At 45.9% G+C, this 14435-nt stretch overlaps 2 protein-coding genes across 2 annotated transcripts; one reads left to right on the top strand and one right to left on the bottom strand.

Annotated features, from left to right (window-relative positions):
• Window positions 1–21: 21 nt before the first annotated feature.
• On the top strand, window positions 22–8108 carry LYSMD1 (LysM domain containing 1). The gene is made up of 3 exons (XM_040230714.1): window positions 22–930; window positions 6096–6454; window positions 6862–8108. Exons 1-3 carry the CDS (start codon window positions 751–753, stop codon window positions 6998–7000), a joined length of 678 nt encoding a protein of 225 aa, XP_040086648.1. The 5' UTR covers window positions 22–750; the 3' UTR covers window positions 7001–8108.
• Window positions 8109–10951, bottom strand: TNFAIP8L2 (TNF alpha induced protein 8 like 2). Its single transcript, XM_040230715.1, has 2 exons — window positions 10873–10951; window positions 8109–9187 (listed from the first exon to the last, which is right to left on the bottom strand). Exon 2 carries the CDS (start codon window positions 9180–9182, stop codon window positions 8628–8630), a length of 555 nt encoding a protein of 184 aa, XP_040086649.1. The 5' UTR covers window positions 9183–9187; window positions 10873–10951; the 3' UTR covers window positions 8109–8627.
• Window positions 10952–14435: the final 3484 nt, after the last annotated feature.

Consider the following 14435-nt stretch of genomic DNA (forward strand, 5'->3'; position numbering starts at 1 on the left):
GCGATCCCGGAAGCCAGCTTCTAGCCGGCCGAGGAGGACTGCATTTCTTATGGTGCCCTGCGACCTCACCGGCGCGGGGCCTTTTGGGAAATGAAGTCTTTTTTCAAAGAGCTTGCCGCCGGGCTGGATCCAGGCCCTTTCGTCTTGGCAGATTCGAGGCGTTTGGAACAAGAACCTAGATGAGGAGCCCGAATTTGAGGGTGTGGCTGATTTGGTTTGGAGAATACCTTTGAGGATCTCTGAAGGAGAAAGAGTGCTACAGACTCTGGCTATTGTCACGCCCTTCGCCTGCAGCCACAGCCCATATAGGGTGGGCCTGATCTGTTCCTGACCCTAGAGGGCTAACCCCGGGACCGGGCGGAGTCGGGGTATTGGGGAGCCTGGAGGTCGGAGTGCCAGACGTAGGGGCAAATTGAGCTGCATGTTAAGGAGGCTGCTAGAGTTCAAAGGTCAGGGGTCAACGTCGCGAGTTGTTGTGGGGAGTCGAAAGTCGGAGGGGTGCTAAGGAAAGACTCAGGTAGGGACTGAATAGTCAGAGTACAAACAGATTTGTGGCCAGGGGACTTGGAGGGAGGAGAAGCTACGGCTGACAAGTCGCGTATCGCCGAGGGAGGCGGGGAGACTTAAGAGAGAAGACAGAAAGAGAGAGGAATCCTCTAAGATACCCATTCTCGGACCGCGAGCCCGTCATTATCGGTCACTTGGCCGAGCCTCCCGGGGTTGTAACCTCAGTGTCCGCAGGGTGAGGAGATGGCTTCTCCCTCTAGACAGGCCCCCCTCGGGGGGTCAGGACTGCTTCAAGGGAGCCGGGCTCGTTCTTATGGAAGCCTGGTGCAGTCTGCCTGCTCCCCGGTGAGGGAAAGACGCCTGGAGCATCAGTTGGCGCCCGGAGACACCCTGGCTGGACTAGCACTCAAATACGGGGTGACGGTGAGTCTTCCAGGATTGGGACGTAGACACCCAATTAGAAGAGGTTTATTCCTCATAAGAATGTATGGCCCTCTAGGCAACTTCCCCTGAAATTTTCTTAATTGTGTTTATATTAACTAATTGTGATAAATTGACTGTGATAAAGGTTTGGTCCACCTTTATCTTTTTGTTTTCCCATCTCGGTGTTGCACTGTCTGGTGGGAACAAATCCTGTCCCATTATCCCAACGGAGGGGAGCAGCATTTATTTTTTAGGCCAGTCACTGTACTAAAGACTTTACATCCATTAGCTCATTTGACCCTCACATCCCTATCAAGCATATAATTATTGTGCCCCTTTTACAGATGAAGAAACTGAGACTTAGATTGGTTAACCAGTGTGACCAAGGTCAAATAACTAATAAGTGTTGACATGAAAATTGAAACAGGTCTGTCTGATTCCAAAGCCTGCACTGTTAACTACACAGAAATATTTTAATTGAGAATGACTAAACATTCCGGAGAAGGAAATGGCAACCCACTCCAGTACTCTTGCCTGGAAAATCCCATGGACAGAGGAGCATGGTAGGCTACAGTCCAAAGAGTCGGACAGGACTGAGCAACTTCACTTTCACTTTCAAACATTCACAGCAAACAATGCAGAGCTAGTTTTTAGTCTGAGGTTCCTTAAGTTCTGTCTCCTCTTGTTCTCTTCTCCTCAATGCTCTGCCCTCTTCTTTTCAAGAAGGTGGTCTCTGTGGTACAAAACAGGTACTCTCTATGCCAAGCATTTCAGTTCATGCGTAAGGTATATTTAGTTGGAGTAAAAATACATTGCTTTAAAGTTGATAAGGGTCTTCCCCTATATCTTGTTGAATTAAGCAACATTTTTCTGCTTGATATGGTCAAAGCATTGTGGTCACCATCTTGGGAGATAGAAACATAAATAAAGTGTGTAGCTGCTGCTCTCATGCAATTTACAGTCTAGTAAGACGTGAGCAAAGAGAAACTAAAAAGCCTCTTGATGAAAGTGAAAGAGGAGAGTGAAAAAGTTGGCTTAAAGCTCAACATTCAGAAAACTAATATGGCATCTGGTCCCATCACTTGGGAAATAGATGGGGAAACAGTGGAAACAGTGTCAGACTTTATTTTGGGGGGCTCCAAAATCACTGCAGATGGTGACTGCAACCATGAAATTAAAAGATGCTTACTCCTTGGAAGGAAAGTTACGACCAACCTAGACAGCATATTCAAAAGCAGAGACATTACTTTGCCAACAAAGGTCTGTTTAGTCAAGGCTATGGTTTTTCCAGTGGTCATGTATGGATGTGAGAGTTGGACTGTGAAGAAAGCTGAGGGCCAAAGAATTGATGCTTTTGAACTTTGGTGTTGGAGAAGACTCTTGAGAGTCCCTCGTACTGCAAGGGATCCAGCCAGTCCAATCTAAAGGAGAAGTCCTGGGTATTCATTGGAAGGACTGATACTGAAGCTGAAACTCCAATACTTTGGCCACCTCATGTGAAGAGTTGACTTATTGGAAAAGACCTTGATGCTGGGAGGGATTGGGGGCAGGAGGAGAAGGAGACGACAGAGGATGAGATGGCTGGATGGCATCACCGACTCGATGGACATGAGTTTGAGTGAACTCCAGGAGGTGGTGATGGACAGGGAGGCCTGGCGTGCTGCGATTCATGGGGTCGCAAAGAGTCGGACACAACTGAGCGACTGAACTGAACTGAAGAAGTGAGCAGGGACACAAAAAATGATTGTAGGTGACAGAACGTGTTGAGTTTGTAGAGGTGTTAACAAAGAGTGGAAAGTCAAGAAAGAAGATTGGTTTTTATTTGGAAAGGGACATTAGTGCAGACTTTAAGGGGACCAACACAGTGGGCCTTCAAAGACTTGGACACCCCTTTTTCTGTGCTCCTCTCTATAGACCTGTGGAATCCAGTGGTCTACATCCTGTACATCTTTGTCTTTCCAGTAGCCTGCACTCTAAGGGACAGAACTATTTCTTTTCAATTTTATATCTCTAGAGCCTGACATAATCCCCAGCACATAGAAGCTTAATAGATGTTTTTTGAATGAATGAAAGTCTGGCTAAAATTTCCACACTGGAGATTGGGAGTATAGTAAAGTGAACATTTAAGTAGAGGGATGGCCTAAATAAAGGAGATGGATTTGAAAGTACTGAGCAGTCCTTTCATCCCAGCAGAGGCTCAGATGCTGTGCAATGAAGGAAACTGCTGTTAGTGATTCAACAATTATTGTTTGAGGTTTTCTTACTGCCCTGTATCTTTCTGAGTACAGAAAAGCTCTGTAGTCTAGTAAAGAAAAGTTCTAGGTTATGGTTTCATTCTGCTGCTTACTAGCTGAGTGACTGGATAGTCAATCCCTTCACTGTCTAGGGCCTCAGTTTCCTCACCATTTGTACAATAAGAATAAAAAATAAAAAACTTAGGTAAATAAATTACCTAATTTATTACCTACCTGTCATTTAAGGAACATTTAGTATATGCCAAGCTCTATTATCTCATATTATCTCCATGAAACTATGAGGTAGGTGTGACCATTTCCATTTAAAGATAAGAAATATCATTATGTTGTACATCTGAAACTAATATAATACTGTAAGTCACTTATACTTCAATAAAAACAAATTTTTAATGATAAGGAGACTGAAGCTTTGAGAGATAACTTGCTATAAACTATATACAACTAGTCCAGTTTTAGAGCTAGGATTCAGACCCAGTTGTCTTGTTCTAAAATCCTCATTTCATGGGACTTCCCTGGTGGTCCAGTGGTTAAGACTGTATGCTTCCACTGAGGAGGTGTGGGTTCGATCCCTGGTCCAGAACTAACAGCCCACATGCTGTGTTGCATGGCCAAAAAAATAAAAATCCTCACTTTGAACTGCTCTATTAAACTAACTAGAGTCTAATGACCTTCTAGCTCTTGGCTTGAAGACAGAGGAACAATGTCCCCATATATGGTACTTCTGGGAAGTAATAAAAGCAACAGAAAATTCACAAATTAATTCATATCATCTTGGAACTAGAAGGGACGTAGGATATTATCTAGGCAAAATAAAATGAATAGCATCAAAGTGCTTGGCAAAGTAAAAGTATAAAACTGCAAGCCGCTTTTAACTGTTTTTACTGTTCAGATCAATCCGATTTTATTTTTAAACTCATTATAGCATAAGATTTTATTAGTCAAGTTTATTTTAGTAGTCTTGGCCTAGAGTGGAAACAGCTTTGATATTGGACAGTTATAAGAATTATGATCTCCCAAACTGGTGCCTTTATGGGATGAATTTTTAGGAAAACTGGCTGCCTGGCCTCGGGTGATAAAATACTGATATACAGTGTCTGTGGTTTCTATATTTTATTATCTAGTTTCTTTACTCATAAACCATTAATGAGCCTCTGCTGTGTGCCAAGTTTGTGCGATGTTGAGGAGAATCTAAGGGATACGGAGACAGCAAGTCACCAGTCCTGCCTTTAAATGACTCACAGTTTGCACAGGACAAATATGCCTACAGTATAATAAGATAGGTATTAATATGGCAATATTTACAGTATGCATGGGGAGCCCTGAAGAAGGTAACACAAAGGGAATGATAGTTGATGAGAAGTTTTCCAGGCCAGGAAGGGAGTAGTGGAGAAGTGTTCCAGGCAGATAAAGTCACAAAAGTGTGAAAGATCATGAAATGTTGGAAGAAAAACAAAAAGTTCAGGATGGCAAAAGGTGTAAGTGGCAGAAGGGAGGTGTGGCTGGACTTCCTATGAAGGCGAGATTGAGAATGCCCTTGAATGGTAATTTGGATTTTATCTCTGACCCAGTGGGGAGCCATAGAAATTTCATAAGCAAAGTAGTGGATTGATCGGGTTAAATTTTTTTTTTAAAGGTATATGTCAGCAGGGTAGAAGATAAGTTGAAATGGAGGGAGGAAGACCAGTTAAAAAACTTAACAATACCCAAATGAGACATATTGAGTCTAAGTCAATGACAATGTGAAGCTGAGACCAAAGATGAGATTTTTGCAGCATTTTTGTTGACCTCTTGGGTATAGATGGTGAAAGAAAAGTATGAGTTAAGGATGACTGATATTTCTACCTTGGGAGGCAGGTAAATATAGATGGTGATGCCAGCCATTGTGTTTAATGATGAATAAATAGGCACTAAATACTTGATCAGCGAAATTATTAATATTATAATAAGAAAAGTATTCCTGGGGACTTCCCTGGAGCCCCAGTGGTTAAGGGGGCCTTAACCACTACAGGGAGCATGGGTTCCAGCCTTGGTCGGGAACTAAGAGCCCACATGTCTCGCAACATGGCCAAAATAAATAAATAAGAAAAGCATTCCTGGGAGGAGTAAAAAGGCCCAGAATTCTAGCTCTATCAGTAGCTTGCTGGGCAAGTCACTTAACCTCTCTGAGCCTCAGTTCCTTCATCTTTATGGTAGTTTTCAAAGTATCATATATGGGGACATTGCTCCACTGCCTTTGAGCCAAGAGCTAGAAAGGTCATTAGAATCTAGTTAGTTTCAGAGTGAATTCCTTCACCTTTACAGTAGTTTCAAAATCTAGGGGTCCCTAAGACTCTTTAGGGGTCCACAAGGTCAAAACTATTGCCATAGTAATAACAGCAAGACTTTATGCATCTTTTTTATTTTCGTGAGTGCACACTGTGCTTTTCAGAAGCCATGTGACCTGTGATACTGCAGCAGATGCTTGTAGAGGCAGACATGGGAAGCCTGTTGTCTTCAGTTAAGTCAGACATGAAAGTGATTTACAGAAATGTAAAACAGTGCCTCTGTTCTTGCTATATGTTCTCTATTTTTGTTTTAGAAAATATTTTTCATTAAAATATTTATGTTAACATTTAACAGTGTTTTAAATTTTTTAAGTTTTAATTTATAATACCTTAAATTTGATAGATGTGATTAACATAAGTAAAAACTTTTTTTCCTCAATATTTTTTTAAAATGTAAGGGGGCCGTAAAACCAAAAAGTGTGAAAAACTACTGATCAATAAAATAGGGATATCAGCCCTCTGTAATTTTGGTTGTTATAGGGCCAGATAAGACTCTGAACAATCACTTTAAAAGGCATGAGATGCTGTACAAATATAAGGTGGATCATTATTACTGTCATTAATTGTGGTGACTTTTTTTTAAAAGATGGAACAGATTAAGCGTGCAAACCGCCTTTATACTAATGACTCCATCTTCCTGAAGAAAACCCTCTACATCCCCATCCTGACAGAGCCCAGAGATCTGTTCAATGGTTTGGATTCTGAGGAAGAGAAGGATGGAGAAGAAGCAGTACAGCCAAGTAAGGATGAAGTTCGACCACACTCAGCCGAGAGGAAGAAACGAGAAAGAGGTTTAGGACATGCCAATGGTGAAGTCCTTCCCACACCTGGCCAGGAGCCCCCCATGCATGACCTTTCTGCCTCCGATTTCCTTAAGAAGCTCGATTCACAGATCAGCCTGTCAAAGAAGGCTGCTGCCCAGAAGCTGAAAAGGGGGGAAAGTGGGTGAGTCTTGAATGGGTCCTTTTAAGTCCCTCCGTAAATTTCTCTGTTCCCCCAACCTTACCTGATCAGACACAAAGTAAGCCCAGTGTCAGCAGAAGCAAGGTGAAGCCTTTCCCTCAGGTGGCTCCAAGACAATTTGCAGAGCCCATGGCTGTTGGAATGGGTGGAGGCACTGGAAAATGATTCTGTGTTCCCAGTGGAAGGAAATATTTGGCTGTTCTTACTGCTCTGATGATCCATGAAGGAACGTTAGGGTTAGGATTTATCCAGAGGGTGTTGGACTCCATCGTAAAGCAACCAGCTCATGTATATTAGAGGAAGACAGCTTCCCACTTACTTCTTCACTCAGCCCATCTCAGTCTTTTCCCTTGATCTGTTGCTTTTTTCCCCCTTTTCCTCGCCTGCAGGATACCTGGGGAGGATTCAAGTCTTCACCTGAGCTCTCCTCGGATGCAGCAACGAGCAGTCCTAGGTCCCGTGCCACTGACCCAGACCTCTCGGACCCGGACACTTCGGGACCAGGAAGATGAAATCTTCAAACTCTGAGGTCCCCAGAACTGATTGAGACAAGCCAGATGCTGAAGGAGCGTCTTGAGGGAGAGAGGAGCCTGAGGTGAGGCTCAAGAAAACGGCTTCCCAGCCTACCTCCCTGTACTCCTGCCGTCTCCCCAGTCTCCTTGTCCATCAAGAGTTCCTTGGCTTGGAGCAGTTCTATTGGCAAGAGTAGGGTAATGGGAAGTAGACCCCTTCTCTGTTCTTGGGCTGAGTCTAGAGTTGGTCTTTAGACTCAAAAGGTCTTTTTACATCCCTGCTGCCCTTCCCATCCCTTCCATGATCCCTTGGCCTTAGAGCCAAGGAAGGCAGGGACTCCCCTAGCTCCTAACTTCCTCCCCATCTCCAACTCTGTTACCTAATTTATTTGGTGCTATATTGAAGTAATATTTATTTGCTGTATCTTACTGTTTCCCACTCTTAGCTGAAAACTGGGATTTCTGTAGTCCTGTGATGCGGGGAGCCCAGGAGCAGTGAGCCAGTGATTTCCAGTCCACCTCCCCCACCTTCTTAGCCAGCCGTGGTATTGAGAATGGGCCATCAGTGGTCTAGCCCTGCTGCAGGGAGTGGCAGACTGTGCCGGGCCTTGCCCCCAATCTCAAATGAAAGAATTTGGGCTTAGTCTTGACTAATCAGGCCCCTGTAACTTTTTCACAACTCTTGCTCTGGGAAAAAAAAAAAGCAATGTAGGGGCTGAAACCCTCCGTGCCACCAGTTCACCCCTCTGATCTACTCCTTTCTTCAGCCTGTGTGAGACTAAGGGATGCAAGAAGAATTGACTTGAGTTTGAAGAGGAAGACAGTTGTGGGACTCTTTTTGCTATGGGAGCCTCTTTGTTATAGCCTCTCCCTACCAGAGCCTATTGATCTATGCCTTGCTCCTTACTACGTATTTATTTGCAATTTGTAGCACTGATGTGTGGTTCAGTTTTTTTGAGTTTCTTAAACAGAAGTAGGCAAAGAAACCCCAGTGATATTGGAAATATGCCTCAGTCTCCTGTATGGAAATGGTGAGAGGTGAGATGAGTGGTGTTTATATACCTCTTTCCTCTGTGATGGTATAAGATATAAGAAGCTGGAGAGATTAAACATTGAGCCCTGTGCATGTTTTAATAGTTTTATTTCTCTGTGAGACTCTCCCCTGCCCTAGCCCCTTCTTCCTGCCCTCTGGAGCAGAGCCTCTGGGATCCCTCCAGACTCTGCTGAGATCTGAAGGTCTAGAATGTCTCTCAGGGTCCCCTTCCCCCCAGCTGTCTTTAGTGTCCCCAGAAGAGTTAGCTGGTCTGTGCCCTCTTACCCTGGTTCTGAGGTGAGGGGGCTTCCCTGTTTGAAAGGCCCTTTGCGGGGGGAAAACAGAGGTCCAAGTTTCACTTCGTCTTTTTCAGGCAGCTTTGTTTCCGGTCTTGGGGCTGGAGTGGGACGAGAGGCCTCAACCCTCAGCATTGCTGCTTCTCCACCAGGAGTTTGGGGGTGGGGTAGTCTCAGAGTCACACGCACTCTTGGGAAAGACTGAGCCTGAGATTGAAAAGCATTAGTGCAGAGGCGCAGGGTTAGAAGCCTGGTGTGTGTAGTTGTCTCAGTCAGCCGTTCTGCCAAGAAGGAGCGCGCTGGGGCTGGGACTCTCAGAGCTTGCCCTCGTCCAGCAGCTTCCTGAGCCCGGCGCAGATCTTGCCCAGGTGCTGGGTGTAATCAGGCCCATAGAGGGCCGTGAGCAGGCCGGCGTCAGAGAAGTGATCGAACACGTGGCGGATGCGGCCGTGGGACTTGGGCGTGAGGTGGCGCTCCACCAGCTCCAGCAACACGTCCCGGCACTCGGTCAGCAGGCTGGCCAGCACGGCGGCCTCGAAGGTGAAGTCCACCTCCCCGAAGCTGAGTGCTGTCATGGCGCCTTGCCGCAGCTTCTGGCGAAAGCGTGTTGCCAGGGCCAGCTCGCTGGGGTTGAAGCAGCCACTGCGGTGCAGCACAGCCACCTTGACCGCCACCTTGATCAGGTCCTTGATAACCCGCTGGGCCTGGGGCCTGCTGCGTGTGTATTCTTTGGACACACGGTAGAGCTCATCTAGCACCTCGCTGCTCGTCTCATCCGCGAAGAGATGAGCCACAGACCTCCCTGCCATCTTACTCAGTAGCTTCTTCTCTGCCTGTAGCACCAGACTCTTGGAACTGAAGGACTCCATGGTTCCTAGGGAAGGGTCGGGGGAGCGGGGGTCGGGGTGGGGGGTCATATGATCAGTCACTAGAAGAGAGGCCACAGGCTTCCTTAGCAAGAGAGAAGTAGCTTTTCCCCTTTCTGTCTCTGGTTTCCGTCCCAGCATCATCTCTTTCATCTTGGCATCTCTTTCCCCCGCACCCCCTCAGCCCTCTACACTTGGTTCCCATTTTCCCGTTTAGGACTGCAGGACATCAGGGTCTCTAAAACAGGCCAGCAGAGCAGTGGGAGCTTTAGCTGGAGGGATGAGGGCACACCCCAGGCTAGCGCACCACAGCTAAGACCTCAAGGGAAGTGGGCTGTTGCTCCTACAGTGGAGAAGATGAAGCTTACCTGGCAGATAGCTCTCACAGCTGCCCTTTTTGGACACTGACTGGGTACTGTACATCTGTACCCAGATATACACCTACACTGTGAAATGTAGGTATTACCATCTTTGTTTTACAGCTGAGCAAACTTAAGCTTACATTAAATAATTTACCCAAGGTCAAACACAACTGTTTTTCTGACTCCAGAAGCCCACGTCAGCTAGTGTGCTGCATTGCCTTTAGAGACGTGGGAAATATAGGGGGGTCCCTGGAGTCCTGATTAAAAAAGATTATTATTATTCACATTTATTGAGAACCTACTATATGGCAAGTGCTTCATGTGAATTATCTCTGTCTTCCAACCCTTTGTAAGGTGGGTATCCCCAATTTGCAATGAGGAAAATGAAACTAAGAACAATTAAGCAATTTGGCTAAAGTCACTGGCAAATGATAAAAATGGGCCTTGAACCACACAATCTGAAGAAGCCTCCTCCCGTGGCATGCTCTCAATGAGGTTGGAGCACGCTGAGGAAGCATGAGGAACAAGCACCTCAAGACGGCCCCAGAAGTCTCAGGTCCTCTGCCGAGGCTGCACTCAGGATCCGCTGGCGGCACATGAGTGCCTGGTCCCGGAGCGCTCTCCCCATGGTCTTGCCCGTGGTGGTTCTGCTTGTTTTGCTTCTTACTTCCCCCTCCCCTGTTCCTCGCAGGATGTGGCTCTGACCGCAGTGAGGAGCGGCCTCGCCCTGTCCCCCAACCAAAATGGGAGTCTGAAGAAGCAGGGCAGGCATCACTGGGGTAGGGGGTTCTCCCCCAGCCAAATCAGTCCAGTGGAAACCCAAAACCTTGCTCTGCCCCCAGCTTTGCTGGGGCTTTCTGGACCACACTCGACAGCCGGAAGAGGAGATTGCTCCATGTGAGCCTTCCTTCCTCCTTGGCCTTCCTGTTACCCAGCTCTCCACTGCCCCCGTTGCCATCTCGCGTTTGGTCCACTGTCCTCTCCCTGCCTCCGTGTTTCGGTCTCCTGTTTTCACCTGACTGAGAGCTGCCCTGTGATCCTCTGGCCAGAGTCTCTCACCGGCCCTTACCTCTAGATCCATGTCTCCTAAGATCTCCTTGCATCTCTCAGTGGTCTCACATGCCCTTATCCACCGCCATCCCTCAGCCCTGTGCCCACCCATCCAAAATCATGTCTTTCTGAGGCTGCTTTACTCCAGGAAACTGCACTGGACCTCCCCACTGAGACTCAAGAATTCTATCAAATGAGAGCCACAATATGGAAAGCTCAGGTTGACAGAGCTGGGACTCTTCTGCCACCATCTCCCCCTCTGGCATTGCCCAGTCCCTCACCTGCTGCGCCCTGGGTGCCAGTCTCGCCTTGGATGTTCCGGGAGAGCTGACAGAATGGAGAAGCTCCTAAGTAAGAGGCCCTTTGGCCTGGCCCCGCCCCCAAGCCCCGCCTACCTACTCTGTGCTCAACCTCCGGTTCATCACACTGTCACCAAGAAAGTCCATGGCCCCAATAGCCTCCTGTAAATAAGACAAAGGTCAAAAGGAATAGCATTCTGTAGGAAACAGTCTTGATTCCTTGAGGTGTGGAGGAGGAATTGCACATCCCCTATTCCCAAATTATCTGCCTTTTTCTACTCTTGCTGCCCAGTTCCTTGAGATCGTGTTCTCCTTCTATTTCTGTGGTACTGGGGGAAATGTGATGTATAGATTGCTGGCATGGGGGTCAGTGCAGAAAGTTCTGAAGAGTGTACTGAACTTAGACTGGAGACACCAGAAGCAAGTTGGAGATCAGCAGGTCTGAGTGTGCCCCTAGAGTCAAGGATGGCTGGTGCTGTGGGGCAGCATTACCAGGAGCACAGGCTTCCAGTACCTGGCAGGGTAAGGGAATGCACACATGCTCAATCTCTCAGTCATGTCCGACCATTCGTAGCTCATCAGGCTCCTCTGTCCGTGGGATTTCCCAGGCAAGAATCCTGGAGCGGGTTGCCGTTTAATTTTCCAGGGGTAAGTGTGTCCCCACCCCTAATACTTACACTCCCCTGCTGGCTCAGTTGGTAAAGAATCTGCCTACAATGCAGGAGACCTGGTTTCCCATCCCTAGGTCGAGGAGATCCCCTGGAGAAGGGAATGGCAACCCACTCCAGTACTCTTGCCTGGAGAATCCCATGGGCAGAGGAGTCTGGCAGGCTACAGTCCATGGGGTAACAGAGAGTCGGACACGACTGAGCAACTAACACTTCTCTTCATCCCAAATACTTGAGAGGAAGCTGGGTCAGGCTGCAGAACTAGATATAACCAGCAGGTGTCAGCACATCATTGTACCACTGGAGGCAACGAGCTTATCGACTATGCTTCATAGCTGCTAACAGGATGCAAAAAATGAAGGTAAGTGACAGTCCGTAAATGAGGCAAATTTATTCACCATCAAGAACCTTACAGCCTGAAGGAAAAAAAAAAAGGAATCTTAACACCCTAGTCAGGAAGATAAATGTAAGCACATATAACTGTAATACAAGCCAAATGATGTCATTAGCTTTCATAGAAATTTAAGGAATTAAGGAACTGTGAGAGCAAAGAAAAATTTAGATTTTTTTTTTCTCATAGGAGTGCTGAAGAGGTAGACTTGGAAGGATGGATTTCACTACCTAGCAGGCAGAGTGTGGCAGAAATGCTTCCCAGACGATGGAGTTACGCAGAAGCCACAGAGCAGAGATTCAAGGCATATTCAGGAAATGGTGATTTATTCTGATGACCAGAGCATAGGTTGTTTGAAAAAGAAGTGAAGAAGGAAAAAGACCAGATCACAGAAGGGTTTAAAGGAGCTGCTCAAGACTTCAGACTTTTGCCGTAGACAGTAGGGAGACATTAAAGGTTTTTGATCAGGGCAAGGAAATTTATCAGCCCAGTGGGACTGAGTTAGGGGCTTCAGCAACATTTTAGCTGAGGAAAGGGGACACTTAAAAGGAAGTTATCACCCATATAATTTTCTTAAGCACACGATGAGAACCGATGAGAAGACTTGAGATCCAGATTCAGAAGATGTTGACTGTATTTGCATCTTATATTTTCACTCCTCTTATTTTCTGATTAGGTTATATATATATATATATATATATATTTTTTTTTTTTTTTAAGGACTTTTTAAGAAAAGTAAAAGTTCTGGCAGAAAAAGATGTCTGGTTGTGAAATGTTGAAGTTTAGAAGTGGAGGCGATCAGCATACCAGTGACTCCGAAACCATTGATTCTCTCCTTGGAGACAATGACTGGGCTTTGGCTCCTTTCTCACTCCTGCCTCTCTCAGCCCAGGTTTCAGAGCTGAGGGTCCTTGACTGAATTTGGATTGGAAATGTTAAGAACGCCTTAAATGAAGGTGGTGGTAAAGGGATGAAGAGAAATGGAAAGGTAGCTTAAAGGGATGGGAAGCTGGATTGAGAGAGGGACTATTTTTGGCTTGGAGTTTGAGGACGTTTGTAGGTTGAGAGGAAGGAGCAGTGGAGAGGGAGGCTTAGAAAATGCAAAGGAGAGGTAATGTTTATGGAGCAAGGCACAGGGGCAGGTGGAAAAGAATGGACTGGGAGTTAAGGGAAGGGAGAGGAGAGAACAGGAGCTGGCATTTGTTGGGTGCAGTCTGCTAGATGTTATATAAATATCTCACTTCATCCTCTGATACCTCTATGAACTAAATGTCACTATATTCCCTTTTACCAATGAAAAAGACTGAGGCTTGAAGAGGTTAGATAACCTGTTCCCAAATTAGAGAACTAATAAATGGCAGGCTGAGGGCTTGTGTGATTCCCAAGCCTATGCTTTTCTGACAGGTACCCCACAAGGTTAGGAGGTAATGACTTCAACCTCATAATGAATGTGGCAGCATTCTATTCCTGTGTGCTCTATTAAATTCATTAATCACACACTTGGGGGCCAATAGTAGGTAGGTGGCACTGTCAAAATCACAGGAAAAAGTAAAAGTCCTTTTATAAAAGAAATATATAATATAATTGGAAAATAAAAGGAGTGAAAATACAAGAAGATGCAAATATAGTAGTACCTTCTGAAGCCAGAATTTTACCGATTCCTTACCTGTTTACCTCTCCAGCTTTACCTTATACTCTGGTCTGTGTTGTAATCCTCCCAGCTCCTCCAAAACACATCATGGCTGGCTTCTCTCTCCTCTCCTTCTCCCTCTTCCTGTGCTCTCCCACTTTTTGTCTATCTGGAACTTTCCCCAGGCATACCTCTTCCCTGCCTGGTTAATTCCTAGCCCTCCTTCAGGTCTCAGCTGGAAAGGCTTCTGAAGCCAAAGGTCTGTGAAGCCATCGTGACTCCCTAAACTACTTGCGACGCCTCTGTTCCTAGTCCTATAAAACTACATACCTTCCTTATCATGACAATCACTCTTCATTGTAGTCTGTGATTTTATTAATGGCCTCCCTAACTAGGTTGTAAACTCCATGAGGCGTAGGGGTTATGCTTTAGTGTCTGGCACTATTTGCTGAAATAAGAAATTCAAAACACATCCAATAACCAGGAGATAAGGGGAAAATGGTAGCAACATAACAGTTACATGCAATAATGTTAATTTGTTTCATTACTGCAGAAGTCTTTTGTTTTCTCTTGGACTTCTCTTGTGGCTCAGATGGTAAAGAATCTGCCTGCAATGCAAGAGACCTGGGTTTGATCCCTGGGTTGGGAAGATCCCTGGAGAAGGGAAAGGCTACCCACTCTAGTATTCTGGCCTGGAGAATTGCATGGACTGTAAAGTCCATGGGATCACAAAGAGTGGGTCACAACTGAGCAACTTTCATTCACTTTTTGTTTTCTCTTGATCTATATCCATTTCTAATAATCTTCGCTGAACCCACAGCATATTGTTGTTCTGTCGCTCAGTCGTGTCTGACTC

This window comes from Oryx dammah, unplaced genomic scaffold (genome assembly GCF_014754425.2).
Source record: "Oryx dammah isolate SB20612 unplaced genomic scaffold, SCBI_Odam_1.1 HiC_scaffold_28, whole genome shotgun sequence".
Lineage (NCBI taxonomy): Eukaryota > Metazoa > Chordata > Mammalia > Artiodactyla > Bovidae > Oryx > Oryx dammah.